This window comes from Rhopalosiphum padi, chromosome 2 (assembly GCF_020882245.1).
Source record: "Rhopalosiphum padi isolate XX-2018 chromosome 2, ASM2088224v1, whole genome shotgun sequence".
In the NCBI taxonomy this organism is placed as follows: Eukaryota; Metazoa; Arthropoda; class Insecta; order Hemiptera; family Aphididae; genus Rhopalosiphum; species Rhopalosiphum padi.
In genome coordinates this window covers 84,021,067-84,041,287 of record NC_083598.1, presented here as the reverse complement: position 1 = coordinate 84,041,287, position 20,221 = coordinate 84,021,067, and the positions used below count along the sequence as shown (strand labels likewise).

The 20,221-nt window shown below is 26.1% G+C and overlaps 3 protein-coding genes across 7 annotated transcripts; 1 reads left to right on the top strand and 2 right to left on the bottom strand.

Moving 5' to 3' along the window:
* Positions 1-293: 293 nt before the first annotated feature.
* Positions 294-5,359, bottom strand: LOC132921921 (uncharacterized). The gene is made up of 2 exons (XM_060985165.1): positions 4,605-5,359; positions 294-2,492 (listed from the first exon to the last, which is right to left on the bottom strand). Exons 1-2 carry the CDS (start codon positions 5,097-5,099, stop codon positions 1,728-1,730), a joined length of 1,260 nt encoding a protein of 419 aa, XP_060841148.1. The 5' UTR covers positions 5,100-5,359; the 3' UTR covers positions 294-1,727.
* Positions 5,360-11,829: 6,470 nt separating this feature from the next.
* Positions 11,830-15,134, bottom strand: LOC132922156 (probable ribosome production factor 1). The gene is made up of 2 exons (XM_060985513.1): positions 14,900-15,134; positions 11,830-12,791 (listed from the first exon to the last, which is right to left on the bottom strand). The coding sequence occupies exons 1-2, from the start codon at positions 14,936-14,938 to the stop codon at positions 11,874-11,876; spliced, it is 957 nt and encodes a 318-aa protein (XP_060841496.1). The 5' UTR covers positions 14,939-15,134; the 3' UTR covers positions 11,830-11,873.
* Positions 15,135-15,319: 185 nt separating this feature from the next.
* LOC132920922 (uncharacterized) lies at positions 15,320-19,078 on the top strand. 5 transcript variants are annotated; one of them, XM_060983663.1, is made up of 5 exons: positions 15,320-15,533; positions 15,657-15,700; positions 15,826-15,944; positions 18,098-18,335; positions 18,621-19,078. In XM_060983663.1, the coding sequence occupies exons 4-5, from the start codon at positions 18,236-18,238 to the stop codon at positions 19,022-19,024; spliced, it is 504 nt and encodes a 167-aa protein (XP_060839646.1). In that variant the 5' UTR covers positions 15,320-15,533; positions 15,657-15,700; positions 15,826-15,944; positions 18,098-18,235; the 3' UTR covers positions 19,025-19,078. The 5 variants fall into 5 exon arrangements, with proteins under 5 accessions (XP_060839646.1, XP_060839644.1, XP_060839645.1 ...); XM_060983661.1 differs by lacking the exon at positions 15,657-15,700 and adding an exon at positions 15,629-15,656 and having other exon boundaries at positions 15,738-15,944; XM_060983662.1 differs by having other exon boundaries at positions 15,629-15,700.
* Positions 19,079-20,221: the final 1,143 nt, after the last annotated feature.

Here is a 20,221-nt window from a genome sequence, read left to right as displayed (position 1 = left end):
AAAATAAATACATTCATCACTACGCTTAGAATCTAAAATTATTATTTAATAGAATTGTCAATTAAGGCAGGATTAATTTGTTAATTAAAAAATTATTAGTGTTTAGTCTCTTTAATTTTTGCAATACATTAAAAATATAAAATCTAAATAAATAATATATACGTTTATTCACTTTCAAAAATTAGGCATATAATATTTAAGGACAGTTTTAAAAGAGAAGAGACAAATAATTCTTATTATAATGAAAAAAATAAATTATTAAATTATAAGAAACAATTGATTGTACATTAATATAATATTTTAATCCATATATATTTTTAATCTAATAAAAAGCGTGACTACATATGAACACATAAAAACTAAATAATTGAATATGTTTTGTTACAGAACATAGTCTTAGTAAAATTGTATTAGGTTAAATCACAAGGCCCACAAACATAATATAATCACATCTTTAAAAATATAGTTTTAAACAAAAAAAGAAAAATGTTAAAAAAATATAATGAGCCAATGTAATGGTTCACAATCTACAGATAAATTAATTTTTTGCAGCATTATCTTAAAATGTTCCGAGTATAGAGTTTGATTATCGTTAGTAATTTGCCCAAAACAAAAATTTAATTTTCATTGGATATAAATCAAAATATCAAAAATATTCATAACCCCAATATTTGTAAAGTTATATTTAAACATCATTAATACCATGTCAAATATTATTTAGATTAATTTATTTAATAATTAAAAAAAAGGAACAAAAGTACAGATATATTAAATTATTAAACATAAACACTTTGACATTTTTTATTAATTTATCTTATGTAGCTTGTAATTTACATTTGAAATAAAAAAAGTTGTGTTCAATATTAAAATATTGCTAAAAAAATATATTAGATGGTAGTAATTACTCTTAAACAGTATATATTTAATATTATTTGATTTCCATTTGTATAAAAAAAGAATATGATACGAGCATAATATAATTATATTATACCCAAAGTATACATTTAGATGAATCATTTTATTTACACCACCTTTTAATTAATTTCCAGAATTTATATGTTTAAAATTAAATACAGGGATAGGTTATATAATATACTAAAATGTTATACTGAAGCTGATTTTATCACATTTTAATAGATTAAATGAATAATTGCAATTGCCCGTATAAACATATTGAATTATACTGTACAAACCAGAACACCCTGTAGTTAATATTGGTACATTTTTTTGGTAAGGTAAAAAAAATAATAATAATAACATTAAGTGTATATTAGTACAAATAGTATAAACAAGTTTAAAAATTGGCAAGAATGGATAATGGAAGACCTCCTATGTATAACCAGTTAGTAATCTCAGTCATTAAACCCTAGTGTTATATTTATAATTTTGCAAAGTCAATTAAACATACAATACCAATGAAATATGAATTTATTATAAACAATTTTAAACTGTTATTTTCTTATATTTTTATTTATTTATTAATTTAATTTAATTTTGAACCAACCTAATTTTAGTTTAATTAAGGAATTTTTATTAAGACAAGGTGTCAACATTATACATCAAGTATACCTACCTATATTATACAAAAAATAATTTAAAATTTGATAACTTTACTAATTGTAAAATTTCAAATAGACTAGTATAAAATAATCAGTACTATGTTTAATAGTTTGTTTAATTAGACAAATTAACTATAAAAATCAACTAAATTGTTTTATGAATAAAAATTATTTACAGACACGTGTTTGATGTTTAGATAATGTATATAAATATTTTGAAAAACTATCCCTTACATATTGTGGGTCACTATCAAAATTATTGATGTGGGGTATGACCGTAGTATTTGGACCCCACACAATTGGAGCCATATCTGCTTTAATAACAGCTTCCATATTACTGTCTATATAATAAGCACTTTCGCGCTTAAAGAAATTGTGAAGATAACAGCAGGCTTTAACGATGATTTGTACTTTTTTTGCTTCTAAGTTAACAGGTGTTTGAAGTACACCAAACCTCCATGCCATAATGGCCAGAGTTTTGGCAGCCCTTTGATTGGCTCTGACTAATTGTCTATTAAAAAGTTTATTAGCGTCCCCACCTTTATCATTCACTGCTCTATAGGGCACCATAAAATTTTCTTGAAGTTTAAAACATTCATCAGCTACAAATACGTAAGGTAACTGATTAGAATTTAGCTGACATGGTAACTTAGTCATTCTCAATTTGCGTTCTAAAATTGTATTTGGTGGGTTATCTTCAGAAAGATGCCCACTTGGGCAAGTATCTACCAAGAGGAACTCATAGTTGGAATCAACTACGGCTGATAGTAAAACACTTGGTCGACGGCGTTCATTAAGATAATCTGAATCTGCTTTAGATGCCTTACGAAGTTCAATATGACGCGCACATGCAGCACCTAAGCATGATGGAAATCTTGTAGTACGTTCAAAAGTTGTTGACACTAGCATCCATTCTTCTTCTGTTTGAGGGCACTAAAAATAAATAAATCATATTAATAATTAATTTGTTGGTTTGTAACAAAATATACAAAAAAATATACAGTTTTAACTCTTTGCAACAATATTAGACAAATAATTTCTAAACAATCTAATAAAAAATAGTAACATTATAAAAACTGTCCAAAATTATAACACAAATTATTATTTTATAAACTATTTAACAATAAAAACATAGCAAAAAAAGTTAAGTCAACTGAACTTAAGTATGATATGAACTACAATTTGTTTTTGTTAAAGACTTCTATGCAGAATTTAAAATCAGCTCGGGGTAAGTATACACTTATCTCATTTGTATTTATGTTTATTAATTTATAATTTATCTCATTTATGTAATTTGTAATATTATAATCATTGTGAATTGTGTCATTTTTATGAAGAAAAACATTGTATAAACCGTTGGGTGCATAAACTGTTAGCAAGCAACAAAACAGTTGCTGAAATGAAGATCCGCAATGACTTCATGTTTAAGTTAGTAATAGCCTGTACAAGAGGGTATACTCAAATATAATAAAGTTATATATTAATAAGTAGTAAAATATTTTTATTATTTTATTACATAGATATATTTAGCTGATATTTTATGCATTTATAATTATTTACTTAAATAGTGGTTTATTCTCTAATTCTGTGACTAAAAACCAACATGAATAGATCTTAAAATTGAGAAATAGAAAAAACATAAAACATTAGAATTTAAAAATTCATTATAAGAATATCCTTTAATGTAAAATATTTATGCAGATTTATTTTTAATTAAGCAAATATATTAAAGGGAAGAAAATAATTGAAAAAACTTTTCAAGTATTGTGTTTAAAAGAAGTATAGTGGGGTGAGAGGTGACGACCTTTTCTGCCTTTGTCCTCAAATAATTTATCTATGTATGTAACACTAAATAATAGATCCTAAAGATCTGTAAAATTGTAAAATTAGTGAAAATATTTTTGAAAAGTTAGAATTATCTATATATTATATATAGTTACAACTAAGTGTATCAATATGCAAAGGTGGGTCAATTAAAAAGTTAATTTATTCAACTTTTAAACTTAACTGGTTAGTTAATTTTCTAATGAACTTAATTTGAAAATGTATAGGTATTACAATTTAAATTAAAAATATATTTATTGTTTATAAAAGTCTACAATGGCGGTTAAAATTACAAATTAGTTAACTAATTATTTATTTAATTATAATATAAAAACCTAATGATTTTAAAGAAAAGTAAACAAATAATTCTCAATTCAATAATTTAGTAGGTAGATATAAATGTATAATTGACTAAATCATCAATAGGCAATAAAATATGCTTTATAAAAAATTATTGTAATAAACTATACTAAATTAGATTAAAACATAGGAGGGACAAAATAATATATTTAACATTTGCCCCAATCCAATCTAAAATGTCAGCTTTTCCTAAATTAAACAAATGCTTAAAGTTGAATAAGTTTAATCCCAAAGTTTAGTAATCTAAATAATGAATATTGTTAAAAAAGTGTGTATTTTATGAGATAATACAATTAAATAAGAGTAATAATGTTATATTTTTTATATATATATTTAAAACTAAAGTTTTTGATTTACTAATTTATAGTATTATATCTGGAGTTGATTAGTATACTTTGTATACAGATTGATCAATTTTTAACTGATATCAGCCAGAGAAATATTAAACAACCAAACCAGTAATGGGCTTATAGTTTTTCATAGTTTAAATTTGGTTAGGTTAGAATGTTAGATTAATAGCGTCAAAAGTTTATTAGAACATTTATATGATTTCAACTTGGTAGTCAGAGAATATAGCATGGATATAATTACAAGTTTTAAGTTATTAAATATGTCAACAGTTGTTTTCATTAGGTGTAAATAATATCCTACTGTGATTTGGAAATAAAAAAGTATTAAGAATACCTAAAGGTCTGAAGTAATAATTAAATTAAATTAGTTTTATAAATAAACACAAGGACACTGGTCTGCAGTTTCTAGACACACAATGATACTAAACTTTTTTGAATAAGAGAAAATGGGTAATATTGCTATATAAATATACATATATTTAGTATAGGTATAAGATATGAATAAAAATACCTTAATGTAGTCTTTGAGTGCTTCTATAATACAGTCACAAGTTTCTACAATGATCTTTGCTAACATTTGAGGTGATATGTGGGTATCAACCTTAATTTCTTGTAATGTAGAGCTGGTACCTAGAAATCTAAGAGTTGCTGTCAAACGCCTAGCAGCACTCACTTTCAGTCCGTTTTTAACTTTAGCCATGTATGGGTGCAATTTCGACAATAATTTGTGAAATGTCTGTCTATCAACACGTAATCTTTTGCCACGGTCTTCCTTAGCCAGCCAGTCCAGCTCTTTTTCCAGTAATGCATCTCTAATGTGACCGTCCCGTTGGCCAAAGTATGGACGTTGTTCCATCGACTGATGTGATGATAACGATGAGGAACTACATTCAGATAGTTGATTTTGGGTACTTAACAACAGCAAAATCGCGGTCCATTCAAGATGGTCAAGTGAGGAGTCTTCAGCTAATAATGCTAGTAATAACAATTCGTTGTTGGTTAACATGTCATCATTGCACCAAGGATCAGTGTTTGTATATGAATAGATCCTTTTTAATTAACAGTATATAATTCAAAATAAAAATTATAAAATTTAACAATTACATTAAAAAATGAATCACAATTTGTATTTTGTATTTAATTTTACTCTAATAATAAAAATCGAATAAAAATAAGAAACTTCTTTACTCGGAGGATAATGTATACTCAATACAGTAAATAAGTTACTATTTCGACGAACTGAACTAGAAACAGGAAAATGCCGAGCTGATGCCGAAAACTGATAATGCCAAAATAATGATTACGCGATATAGTTTACAGTGTTGATATATTCTTAGCTTCACTTTAAAAAATATATTTAGAAAAGGGAAATTTCATATTATTCAACTACATATAGATTTATAAATAAATATATATTAATAATTATAGATTTATAAATAAATATATATTAATAATTGTAGATTTATAAATAAAAAATAATAATAAAGTAGTAAGTACCTATGTAGCTGTTATACTGGGTTACACGAAAATACGAAATACGATACGATACGATATTAAACCAATTTTATTAAATTATTAAATTTTAGTAATCATAAAAATAAAATAGTTCTTAAGTTTGAAAATCAACTGTTCTATGTTCCATCACTCGCATACATTTATTATTTTTGATCTCTATTTGTTAATGTTCAAATGTTGTCTCTCTTATAACTTATAACCACAACTCACAAGATAGAGGTGTCAAAGTATACAATCTGTCATCCCACAAGTGGTGCGCCGGTGCACGTGATCTTATTGATATTTGTCAAATGTTTTTATATGCATTAAATATTATATTCTGCCTATTCTGGTATATAATATAATATATATAAATTATATAATACATTCATACATAAATACTACCATACTGGCTACCAACTGGCAACTAATCCTAATTATTTAGTTGCCAGTTGAAACAACCATCAGATTTGATAGTTAAAGTTTATTTAATGATCCAAAACGATATACTATAGTATTTGAATTTGAAATAGTAGGCATTATAGTAATTTTTTATTCTTGTGATGTGTAATTTAATTGAAAATATATTTTTTTATTAATGTTTTTGTTGTAGGTAAAATTGTTTTTTCAATGTAAAACTTAGATCATATGATCTAAGATGTAAAATATAAGTACCTATAGCATAAAAGTGTTATCCATAGAAGTGGATCAATAAAATATCTTGATTCTTGACACAATAATTATAAGTGAAAAAAACGATATGATAAAGAAACTAGATGTGAGAATCCAAGCAGGAAATAGAGCTTGATATTATGAACTTGCAAAGCTATTGACTGCAAGATCGCTGTCAAAAAATATAAAGAAAACAATAAATATCTATAATTTATACCACCCCGATACGACCTGTAATACTGTTCAGGTGAAACTTGCACACTGAGGAAATGAGATGAGAATACATTTTTTGTTTATTTGAAAAAATATGAAATAGTAGAAAAGCGGAGACAAAGAAAAACTAGAAATTTAGAAGAAATGTGTAACGGAATAATTTATACAATTATATATAGCAGTAGTAGGTACCATCTACTATCTAGTTATCTTATCGTTATTATACAATATACGGTATGTCGGTATATACACCTATCGCACGATTATTGATAAATCGATAAATATATTATATATATTATATAGGTGGGTATAGAAATACACAAAAATAGGTAATGTACAGAATTTGACAGGATATAAAATAAGTAACTGAAAAGTTCAGTGGCCTCAATCAAATACCATCATATCTACTCATATCGATAAGACGATAAGACTCCGCATGACGCATACAATAACACCATAGTCAAATACTTATTTATATTTGTATATTACATTTAAATCGTAGATATAGATATTACTTTGTGACATCTTGGAGAATATAATTATTAATTATAAACACTTTTTTTTATAACATCTATTGGAAATCACATAGTAATAGTTATGTGATGTCACAATTGAGACATAAAAATACAATCCCTGAGATGCTAAAATCATCTTTTATTTATGCACACTGCCACACAGGGAAAGAACGTGGACCGTGGTAGTAAATAAAAAGAGGAAGACTACGCTGGGCACTGGACAGGACATAATATAATGAGAAGTCAGTATTATTCTTTACTATAAGAGCGGTGTGAAACATATTTAACATAATCTTGTAGGGAAAAAGATCCTTGAGAAAACCAAAATTGAGATGGGAAGATACAGTTAAAACTTTAAAAAGGAACGTGAAAACATTAGGAGGTGGGTCAATTTGGAAGGCTCAAGAAATTGATAGATATAGTCCTAGGAGCTACCCATGGCCAAAATAAATAAATAATAATAAAATAATAAGTTGTATATTAATTTATTTATATTAAAATATAGCATAAATAAATATCCGAGTAGATTCTTGTTAATTTTTATTTATTATGATGGAAATTGTACTTGCAAGGAATTTATATGCTTTTGGGTTTTAATTTTTCTTTAAACACTACTGGTTCCGCATAATTTCCTCTGATTAAACATTTATTTGTTTAAAAACGTCTTCTATATTTACTCTTCTTTATCTGTCTTCTTTTCTTAACCATAATCCTATATGTTTGAAAATTATATAAGTACCTTATACCTATATATATCCGTGATCCGTCATAAATATACATAAACAATAATACACAACTTTCTTCCAGTATTTTCCTGATAAAGTCTGTACGACACGAGTCGTATCTTTCTTGATCTACATCTCCAACAAAAAGACGACATTGCAGGACGTCCATTTTTTATCACAACTAAACGAGGTGGTGTATTGTGACCGGTCATAATTTTACATTTGATGCAGTACGAAGGTCGGCTGAACTCTATTATATTTATATTATGACTTTCACGTATGTAACGAGAATTATTTTCAGGGAATGAATTAATGATTTCGTCTGAATCTTCATCAGCTGTATTCATTTTAGTACGAATGTATAGTAAGTCTAGTATAATATATCATAAAATATAATTTTCTGAAGTTAGGATGATATATTTATCGTATATAAATATAAAAAATTAAACATTAAAATAAGTAGATATCTAAAAACGACTTTTTTTAAAATTTGATTACGAATAATTATTTAATGGTTAATAGTGTTAATACTTACTACTATAATAACGTCATTATAGGTAATAGACATTTTATTTATTTTTTTCATTTTTATTATGACTACCGACTAATACATATTTACAATTTAAACATAGCTATATAATATAACAGCCAAATACCTATCTAATAATAACAATATGATGTCCATAATACGTTAAATAAATTCAAAGTTTAAAGACAAAAAATAAAATATTAATAGCATCATCGTGTGGTTTAAAGATGGTGCATTTTTTTAAATATTATAATCAATAAAACACTAAAGTAAGACATACTTAGAAGGTACCTATTCTCTAAAAATGTCAAGTTTCTTAAGAAAATAAAGGGGGTGATTGTGTGAACAAATGAAGTACCTATAATATACAGTTTATACTTTATCAATAAGTACTTTATGGCTTATGACTTATACTTTAAATTTACTTTAATTAAATAAAAAAATCAAATTTATTCAACAAGGGTTTTTCTTAAATAGCAAGTTTTGGTTAAGATGGTAATTATTATAAAATATAAATAATTTTAAAATAAACCATTTTTCTTTCGTGATTAAAAAAACTAAATTTAATTGTTTCACATTTTCACCATTAACATAGAATTGTATTAATTAATAAAATAATAATTTATTTCTTTTTTTATATTGTACATTTGTACCAATAGTATAGGTACTAGATTTGCGTCAGAGAAAAGAGATTTTTACATTACAGCCTACAGGAACATGTTATTAGCGACTGCAGTCAATTATGATTAGAAATAAAAAATTATTAAATAAAGTTAAATAAATGAAAAAAATGTATCAGAGATCAATCCTCCATTCATTTACAAAAGTATAAAAAATAGATATTTCATACGAATGCAAAAAAACAAAATGAAAAGAGGTCTTTAGAAGCAGGAGCATTTTTTTTTTGATTGAATCTTTGTATTCAAAAAACAATTTAGCAGAGACGGTCGTCGGTCTAATCGGTCTATAGTATATACTCTATAGTCTATCTATTAGCCTATATTATAATTAAGTATATTTCGTGTTATGTTTTTTGATATTGTTAATAGATAATGTAATAATTTATTTTTTATTATATTTAATTATTTTTTACCGAAAACATTATGTTTGTAAAAATCATTGCGTGTAATGTGTATTACATAATATAATACTATTTGTAAAAGTTATGTATCCATACGAATACGAATCATATTTTTGATCTATAAAAAAACATTGAATATTGTTATTCATAGTTTAAATAATATGTAATGTGGTCAATGTGGAATGTGGATACCAGAAAGAACCGGACATACTATGCGAATGTGGCGAAGATCAATCAGATGACCGCACTTTCTACAGTGCGTTCTAGCCCGGTCAGGATGCACAACGGACGACTTGACTCTAGCCAATGAAAAAGGCAATATCAATTGCTACTGGCTAAAACTACATATCTAAATATTTACTTTATATTATATTCTATACTTTAACCTACTTTATTTTTAGATTACTTTAACTTTATATGTATTTATTAATTTAATAGCATAATATAGAAATAGCACCAGCTAGTACGATAAGAAGAATATGTAATCTTCCAAATTTAAACTTAAAATGTCCATAAAAAAGATATGTTTAAATATACATTTTTAGATTTTTTGAATTTCAGTATGCACTACTTATGAGGAATCTTGTACTGAATTTTTTAATCTTGGAGATATAAAAATAATTTTTTAATTTTTTTTATACATTTTTAACTGAATATTTTCAGGCTTTAAATTTGAACGGTTATAAAAGTATTGTAACCATGTATTTTTAATATTTTTCAATTGACATATGAATTACTTTTGAAGAACCTTATACTAAATTTTCTAGTGGGTACTAAACCAAAAAATACATTTTTATCGACATTAATATAAAAAAAATGTTTATAAATAGCTCAAAAAGTCAAGAGGAGTGAAATATTTTATGTTTATAGAAAATAATGAAATAAACATTTCGTGAATATATCAAGTATATATCTTCGGTTATTCGTTTTTGACTTACATAAAAAAAACGAAATCGAATCTTCAAAAATTGGATTTGCGTAAGACTTCCTTTGTTCTTTATTTTTCCCGATTATTTTGAAAAATATTAAACATTTAATTTTTAATTTTTTTAAAGTACAAATTACTAATTTTAGTACTATACAATCCGAAATTCCAAAACCACCCTCAAAGTTAGAAAATAAAGCATTTTTTCAACTTCTATTATAGTTTACAAAATTGATTGTAAAATCAGTATATTCATCGCATCGCTCAAAAATATTAAAATTGACTAAACCACGTTATTAAAACTTAATTTTGACCTAAAGCTAATGCCAATAAGTAAAATAGGTCAGGCAAATCAAATATCCCAATAAATGCTAGTAACACATTATTAAAGTTAGAAATGTTAATATTTTAATAATGCCTGGGTGGCTGGGCAAAAACTTTAACTCTGTGTTAAAAAAAATGAAGGTCGTATTTATGAAAAAAAATTATTTTCGTTTGTTTTCAATAAAGATTAAAAATATTATTTTTAATTGTTATTACTAATTATTATCTCTTTTGATAGCCTCATTAATAATATTGTAATAAAAAAAAATGTTTGTTCTAATTGGGATTGAATATAACTTAAGATCGGTACTTCAATAACATAATAATTATTATTAATAAATCAATAATTATATTTGCTTAAACTGGATCAGTTTTTATTTAATTTTAATATTTTTTTTTTGAACTGATATAAAAAAATTATAAAAAAATGACATCTTGAAAATTAAAAAAAACCAGATGAAATGTATTTGAAAAGTGATACCTATGCCATTCAATTAGTATTTTCTTAATATTATTACTGTAAACAATTCACATTTAAAAATCTATTTTCCACAGAGTTACTAAGAAGGATTGGTTAAAGTATTACAATTCAATATTTGAAATATGCATCTTTTATAATCTGAACACACTTTGTCAGTAACAAATTATATACTTAATCAATTTATTCCTTACAAAAAAAATTTCAAATTGTAACTAGTAAGTCAATATTATAAGCAGTCTTAAGCATAATATCTAAGGTTGAAATTGTGAGCGGTGTTACAAGTGTTTTTGATATACTTAAAACCGTCGATCATGCTTTTTGACAGAATTTCTTATACTTATAAAAGAACCTATAAATAAATGTGGTGGTCATGGCTATAGTTTATAGTGACTGCACTAGGATTTTAGAAATTTCATAATGGTATTTAATATATTGGTCAAACTTTTTTCTGTAGAGACGCATGGTTAAGTTTAATTGTTTTATTAAAATAGTATAATGAGCATTATGCTCTTCATAACAGCCTTAACATGTTTGAATTTTTAAATCCTTGATTAATCATGTTTCTATACACCCATACCTTTTTGTATGTGAATTATATATATTTAGTACCATATTACAATAGAAATCTATTAGGTAGGTACTTAAGTTACTTAAATACAAAACTTTTAAGATATACTGTATTTATATATATACATATGGTTTGAAAAAAAAGTGAGGGCTGTTCCATGAATTTAAAACCGTTTTAAAATATATAATCATATACAAAATGTAGTACTATTATGTAATTAATTGATACATTTTTATTAAAAAAAAAACAGAAATCACAAAAAAAATCTTCTTCGACTGGTTTCAATTTTATGTCTTTTATCAGTCATTATCCACCTGTATTCACCGCATTTTGGATCGTATAAACCTTCTTGAAGATATTGTAATCTTAATGTAAACTTAGGTCCCAATTCTCTAAGAAATGGTTTATTTTTCAAAAACTTATATCTGTGATGTCGGAAAAATATGTAATCTCTCTGATTATGCATTGTCACAACATGTCTGCCTTTAAATTCTGCTTCTTGATGAAATACTGCACCCAACATACGCGCTACAGTTTTACCTAATCCTGTTGTAAAATTTGTAGTGATTACTTCTGGCCTATGGTTAGTAAATTCTTTGCGCTGCCTTTTGTTTGGAAATATAACATTACTTAAACGGAAATATGCTGTTGGTCCATCAGGTAAATGTACAAGAATTAAACCATTGGGTTCATTGCGGTCCTCATTTATTATTATTAAATCTGTATATCCTTTATTAATAGCAGCTTGAATTGTTTCTTTTACAGAAGCGTCGCGACGAAAAATTCTAACAGAGTTAGGAATTATTTCAGTTAAAATTTTACCAAATTCTCTAACCTTCCTCAGAGGCTTTTCTTTATATGTAATCAACACTTTAGGGTTATATAGGTCTGAATAATAATCAGCAAACTCATCATGTTCAAACTCAGCAGCTAGATCTTGTGTTTTTTGATCATAATCTTCATCATCAGAGTGGAATACTGTTGAATCTGGTTCCCTGGTGTTTTCAATCGTTCGAGGCACTTGTTTCGGATCACCACTAGCCTTTCTAAGTTTTCTATCTCTTTTCTGAATTTTTTTTTTATTTTTCAAGTCTTTTAACTTCTCCTGTCTTAGTAATCCTCTAGGTTTCTTTCGAGCTAATTTTGGTAACTCTGGTTCTGCCGGGCCTTCCTAAAAATAAAAATAAATACATTCATATTAATTATTTAGATTTGTATAGTAAAAAAATGTAAAATAACTATATTAGTTTTATTTTGCATATTTCAGATATTTAGTTCATATATTAATATATTACAATACAATGTCATGTTGGTAACATACTACGCTATTTGCTATTCATCACTGAAACAATAGTCAATAAGAGTTGAATTTTTTAAAGTATATAAAATTGTATTATCAAATATAAAAAAGGATTTTAAACAGCTTTCAGGACACAAATATAAAAATAAAATGCTCCCATTTTGGTTCTGCTTTTGGAACTCATACTGACTAAGTGGGAACTTCTATTAAAGCGTTTCTTTATTATAGTTAAAATTTTGAAATTGAAACAATCTTTAATTTTTTAGACAAAAATGAAGTTTGAATATGGAGATACTAAATATTATATATATTTTTACAATTAAAATATATTAAAACCAATTTCTCTTTGTTTCCTGATATCATAACTGTTCTTGAAAATGGAAAAGGGGTAACACTTGGTGAAGCAATTTATACTAACACTAGAGAAAAATTAATTTCAATACAATGTGAAAATTAGTAGTTATAAAAATAAAAATAGATAATATAATTTATTGAGAATAAACTATAGAATATTGATATAAGATTGAAGTTTAAATTTATAAATATTAACTAGCTAAAAAATAGGTACTGGTTTAGTTGATGCCCGCCAGCACGCATATTCTCCCCTCCCTCCACTCAGGTTTAGTTGACACATGCCACTTATACTTCTCGTATTTTCGATTTGCTAATTATCTTTTATACAATTTTTTTTTTATACTGCAGATAAAAAAGTAGAAAATCTGCAGTATTAAAAATAATAACAACACAGTAAATACCAAAGTATGATAATATACATAATATATATATATATATATTATATTTTCATATCGGTATATATTGTATATTTTGTATTTATTGTGTTATTATTATTATTTTTAATATCGCAGTGGCTTGGTTTTTCATACCTTTTTTATCTGCAGTATAAAAGATAATTAGTGCATTAAAAATATGAAGAATATAAGTGGCGGGCATCAACTAAACCCAAGTGGCGGAGAATACGCTGGCTGATGAGCGTCAACTTATAAAAAAATAATATAGATGGGTTGCCAGAAGCTATGAACATTATTACTTAGTTTACTTTAAAAACGCTCAGATAAATTTTATGAATGTTGAATGTTCATTATCAACATATAAAAATTTAAAATTTGCCTGTAAACAATCAACAATCATTCAAAATAAACAATTTAAAAAAATGTTTGATGCAATATAGATGATAAAATGATTTAATAAAAATAATTGTTTGTGTACAATAATTTATATTGATTCAGAAACTAAAATAGATTAATATAAAAAGTGTCATATTTTATATTTTTATTTTTAAAACATAAATTTTTTCTTCTATATTTCAATAAAAATTAAAATAATTTTTTTAGTACATAATATAGATAAATTAAATGCAAAATTTTTGATTTTTAGGGCCAATAATTCCTGAGCTCTAGCTCTAATAATTAAGAAACAGATATTATTAATAATTAATAAAGTATTTATAAATAGAGAAATCTTTTTTAAAAACTGATTTAGGATTTGAAAACAAAATCATTAATTATTTAAACCATATACAGATTGCATTGGCAGGGTATGTTTTACAAAAAATCACTTATGTATTGGTAGGTACTACTAGATAGTTCAGTGTTTCCCAACTGGTGTTCCGCGGAACCTAAGGGTTCCGAGAGAAATTTGGGAAAATATAAATTAACTAATAATATTTTTGATTTGAATTATGATTCTAACACAGACTACCTCCAAAAATTGTATGGGGGTTCCGCAAAATGTTCAAGCTCCTGCAAAAGTTCCGTGAGTAAAAGAAGTTGGGAAGCACTGAGATCGATAATATTTTACTTTGAATTACATTTTTTCCAATTGAAATCTTTTTAAGCTATTGATATTATATAAACGTATTTAGATTTTATTTTAACTATTGGTAAACATCTATTTAACGTGATAATAGTTATTAATTAATACCCATAGTAATAAATAACTGAATAAAAAATATTACTTACATCAACTTCGTTTTCTGGATCTATTTCTTTGAAATCCATTTTTGACGAACAATGTGGCTATTTATTCGTCCAATGCTAATCCGTGGATAATTCAACTACACACTACACAGAGCAATTGACACTATTGAAAATATAACCACAGAATATAACTAATAAAATAAACGGTTACAAACTTTTATATTATGTGTGAATGCCACATGTGACTACCGACATCTAAGTCCATATCAATGTTGTTTTTCAATTTTTCATAGATAACAGGATTTAAGATTATCTTAAAACGTGATAGATAATAAAAAAATGGAAGAGCTCTGCCTAGCCTAAAATCCAGTGTTGCCAGAATGTACACAAAGTTAAAATTTATCATAGACCATTGCATGTTTGTATGAAGAATTACCTATAGTATGTCCCTTAAACCAATAATATCCTCTCTTAGATACCTGGTTAAAATTATTCAATCACTACCTACTTATTATAGAATCATTAGAATCTAGATATCTGATATTTTATATAAATTTATGATTTATAAAATTTCAAAGCATAATTTTATTATTACTAGTATTTTTATTTTCAAGTGACATGTGTCCCACGACTTTTTAGTTGAACGTGAAAAATATGTGACAAGTTTAAAAACAATGTCAGTATTTGAATCATATTTTGTATTAAATTTTGTAAAAATATTTTAGTATTTATTTTTACATTAACATTTTTTACATTTTTAAAAATATTTAGAATAAACCCAGATTTTGAATTTTTGAAGGTATAAGAAAAAATATTCAAAAAAATCTTCACTGGTCCAATATGGTGAGTATGCTTATACTACTGACCTCATTCATTTCAGAAACACCCCGAATAGTGAATAATAATTAGTTTTGACAAGTTATTATTAAAAACATAAAACTACTTAATTCACAATTTGATGACTCAAGATACGTAAGAACAAAATGGATATTATAAGGAATGGACAGTATCTTCGATACACGTGTATCCTGCTTCCTGCATCTTGGCTGTATCTTTTGACAATTAATAATCTATCTTTTATTAAACGGTGTGTATATGTTTTTATTATTAATAATTCAGTAATTATAATGTATAAGACGTATAGGTCAATAATAGGTAATAACATACTTACCTATATACTTATTACTTAATACAATAATTAATACACTATTCACAAACCACAAGTCACCACTTATTACTTATTAGTTTACCTACTAATATTATAAATAGGTACCTATCTATTTATTAAATTAGTATGAAGACATTTTTTTTCATTTTTACAGAATTTTTATGTAACATTTTTACATATTATACGTATCATGTATCAAATATTATATTATTGTAAATAGTAGATTATTGTATATTATAAAATTATTTTATATTATATATAACTGTACTACCGTCTACCTGATTACCTAAAATTAATCTATCCTTCTATCATTTTCAGTATCGTGCTTTAGTTTAAATATATAATTCAAACACATTACAATAATAATTTTTATGATTTTCCACTTTATAATTCTGTTCATATTTTTAAAGTAAACACAAAAAAATTGAGATATGTTTAACGAATACCTAAAATTATCATTAAGATTGATATTCGTCTTCATGTATTTACAAAAAAAATATGTCCAGAATGAATAAAGTAAATCATAAAAGTAATAATTGTAATTATGTATTTGATTTCAAGATTTGTTTTAGATACTGAACAGTGTGAAAATTGTGATGAATGTATTGATTTTACAATGATGTGCATTTTTTTATTTTTGTGTCTGCTATCACGTTTTGAAATAGTAATAGTGATTTGATTTTTAACTTCTGCTCCTTTTTGAAAAATAAAGTGAATTTAGTTGATACTTTTGGTGATCAAAAGTAAAAAATTTCTATTAGTTTTCAAAATTGTCAGGAAAAATCCTAAAAAAATAACGGAAAAACGGGAATTTTTACGCATAACTAATTTTCGACAAAATCGATTTTTTTATTTTGAGGTAACTCAAAAAAAACCATTGTTAATATTTAAAATTGTCACCAAATGTTTACTTTAGCGTTATTTATATACAATTAAATTTTCAAAATATTTTGATTTTTTTTAAAGCTATTTTATAAACTATTGACATTTTTGATTTTTCTAAGTTTTTTTTTAAATGTCGATAAAAAAAATTGGCATTCCAAAAAATCTTTCAAATTTAATACATAGAAGGTTTGTTGTTATAAGTTGCTGTACTTATCGTAGTAAAAAAAAAAAAATCAAAAAATTGTTAGTCACAATTTTTATTTATAAGCATTTAAAGTTTAAATGTTTACAAAATATGTCAAAATCACGAAAATTTGCAAGTAATTTTGAATTTGAAAATTCATAAAATTTTTGTGAATTATACTTGAGGTTAAAAAACCCAGTTCAAGGTTCTCCATAACTTTTTCTTTAAATAACTGTAAAAAAAACTCCAGCGTCAATATAGAAAAAATTTGATGAGCGCATGAAATTTAATTTTTTATGAAATCGCGTAAAATAACGATATATCCTAAAACAATTTAAAATATTTTGTTGTTATTCAAAAAGTGTAAGTCGTAGAAACTTGAAACTTTCACCAGTAGTTAAGAAAAATAAATTTCAATTTAAATATAGGTAATAACTAATAATATATCCTAGACTGACAAATTATCTCCGTTCAGAATCGTTTTTCGTATACAATTATATCTGTGATTGTATTAAAATTTATCATATCCATTATAGTGATCTACTCGGCTACTCCCCTCTCTACTATACAGCAGAGCGATACCCACTTGCCCACCTTTTTAAAAAAAAATATACTTGTAAACATTTTTATTTATCATATTTTTACTAATTATAATAGTGATATAATAACGGGATAATGGTAGCAATTTAAATATACCAAAAAATATTTAATTTTCATTTGTCAAAGATAAATTCATGTAAGATCCACTCTAAAACAAAACTTTTGGCATTTAAAAAGAAGCTAAAAACACCCTTTAAGTCTCAAGAAATTTGTTACATAAATTTTATAAACAATGGTTTTGTATTTTTTTGAATCCTTGACGATAAATAAAAAAACATTTATTTTTAGGTATATAAACATAACTAAATTATTTATTAATTGGCTATATTATTCTATGCACTATGCAGTAAACAAACAAACGTATATTTTAAATGGCTCATAACAATAAAATTATAATTTCTAGGTAACAGTCTATAACAAACAGTATAGTTCGACAGTAGTCTATTAGAGAAGACATTTTTAAAAACTATTCACTGAAAGCTAATTTTTTTAAAGTTCATTTAACTTTCAATACTTTTCATAATAATATATATTATTTAAAATGGCAAAGAAAGTAGGAGATTCGGCTGAACTCAACTACGACATGAACTACAATTTGTTTTTGTTGAAGACTTCTATGCAGAATTTAAAAACAGCACAGGGTAATTATAATATGTATAGAAGTATTAGAAGTACCTACTTTGTAATATACATATAAAGAAAATTATTATATTTGATAGAACACATTATGCAATTTTAACACAAACAAATTCTGCTCCCCCTTTTTTAGTTTTATAGATCTATTATTTTTTTTTCAATATTCATTAGAACTTATGTATACATAATCATCATACACCTTTTCCGATGCCGTCACTTATTTTACATATCATATTATAATGTATACTCCCATTTACCGCCCTTTTATAATAATCGTTTTCGCGTCACAGATAAACATAACGTGAACCGTTGGGTGCACAAATTGTTGGCGAGCAATAAGACGGTTGCTGAAATGAAGCTCCGAAACGATTTCATGTTCCATTTGGTGACAGCCGTCCAAGAGGGCGAGCTTCGCCCACCGTTCAATCAGTATCCGCCGTCGTTACCCCTCAACAATCTGACGTACCTACTAACGGGAAGCGCACCCAGTGCTAGTGGCAAGGACGGGAAAAAAGGCGCTGGTGCTTGGGAATGCGACTTAAACAGCGAAGACACGGAAAAGCCTATGTTGTACAGACAGTCACCTGACGGCGGAGCGTTTTTGGCCGCACAACCTATACCAAAGTGTGGAGCGTTCTGCTACTTGGCCGTGGTCAGCAAGCCACCAGCAAAGGACGACAAGCCCAAGTTGTAAACGTAATAAGTGGACCATACCTACCATGTCTGATATACATAAATTTTACATGAAATAAATATGATTATAGTTAAAACATTCGTTTTAGTATATTTTTATAGCTGCATGATATTTTATTATGCATACCTATTTTTGGGTTAACCGTTAGCCTTTACTATAGGAACAGTGATGTATAAAATGTTTCAGCATTGCTATAATAAAAATTATACCGGGGAGTAATGTTTGAAATAAAAAGTTCCCGGCGCTTGCGTATAACCCGTCCATCAGCAAAATTAGAATCAATCATTACAAGCGACTCAGTTAACCATTTTAACTTCTAAGAATACAGATTAGTTAGATATCTACTAAAGATAGTGTGTATATTATAGTACATGTATTTGTGAATGTGTAATGCTAAAATATTTATGGTATATTTTGTTGGTCAGTTGTTTGATCAGAAAACCGATTGTTTTCGTGTTGCTGTCGCCTGTTGTATAATGTATACTGTATAAATTAATGTTGGTTTAAGTGTGTGACTCATAGGCATCATCGGAGTGAGGATGGGGATTTGCTTCCTAAATATTTTTATAGACCCTCCAAAAATCGAAGGTAATGTATATGTTATACTCTTATACTTATAACTTATGTATAGAACGGGGGTGCGGATGCGAAGCTCCTGTAGTCCTGTGGGTCACTTTATATTGGATTATTATAGCCCCCTAAAAATTTAACCAAATGTCCACCTATGACATCCTTTTAGTGAATAATTTTTGTATACGTATCTTTATATATATAATTCTACTGTATGTGTGTATGTCACTGAACTCCTCCTAAACGGCTGGACCGATATGAATGAATTTTTTTGTATGCGTTTGGGTGACACCCTGGATGGTTTAGATTCACAAATCAGTCCAATAAAGTTAATTATTAGTGCGCCCTTACATTGCTTAAGGAACTTTTGTACAAAATTTCAAGTATTTTTTATTGTTTAATAATTGTTTGTTATTTTTTCTAAGTAGTTGTTAGGATACTAAAAAGTAAAAATATCAAAAAATAAAAAAATAGACATATTTAAGTGCATATTTGACATATTTATCATTAAAGATTTTTAATTTTTAATATTACATTAGAATATTTAAATGTGAATGCGGAAATGGTATCTCACATCGTTGTACCTATTACAGGAGATGTTGTCTGTTTATTTAATTCGCTCTCCTA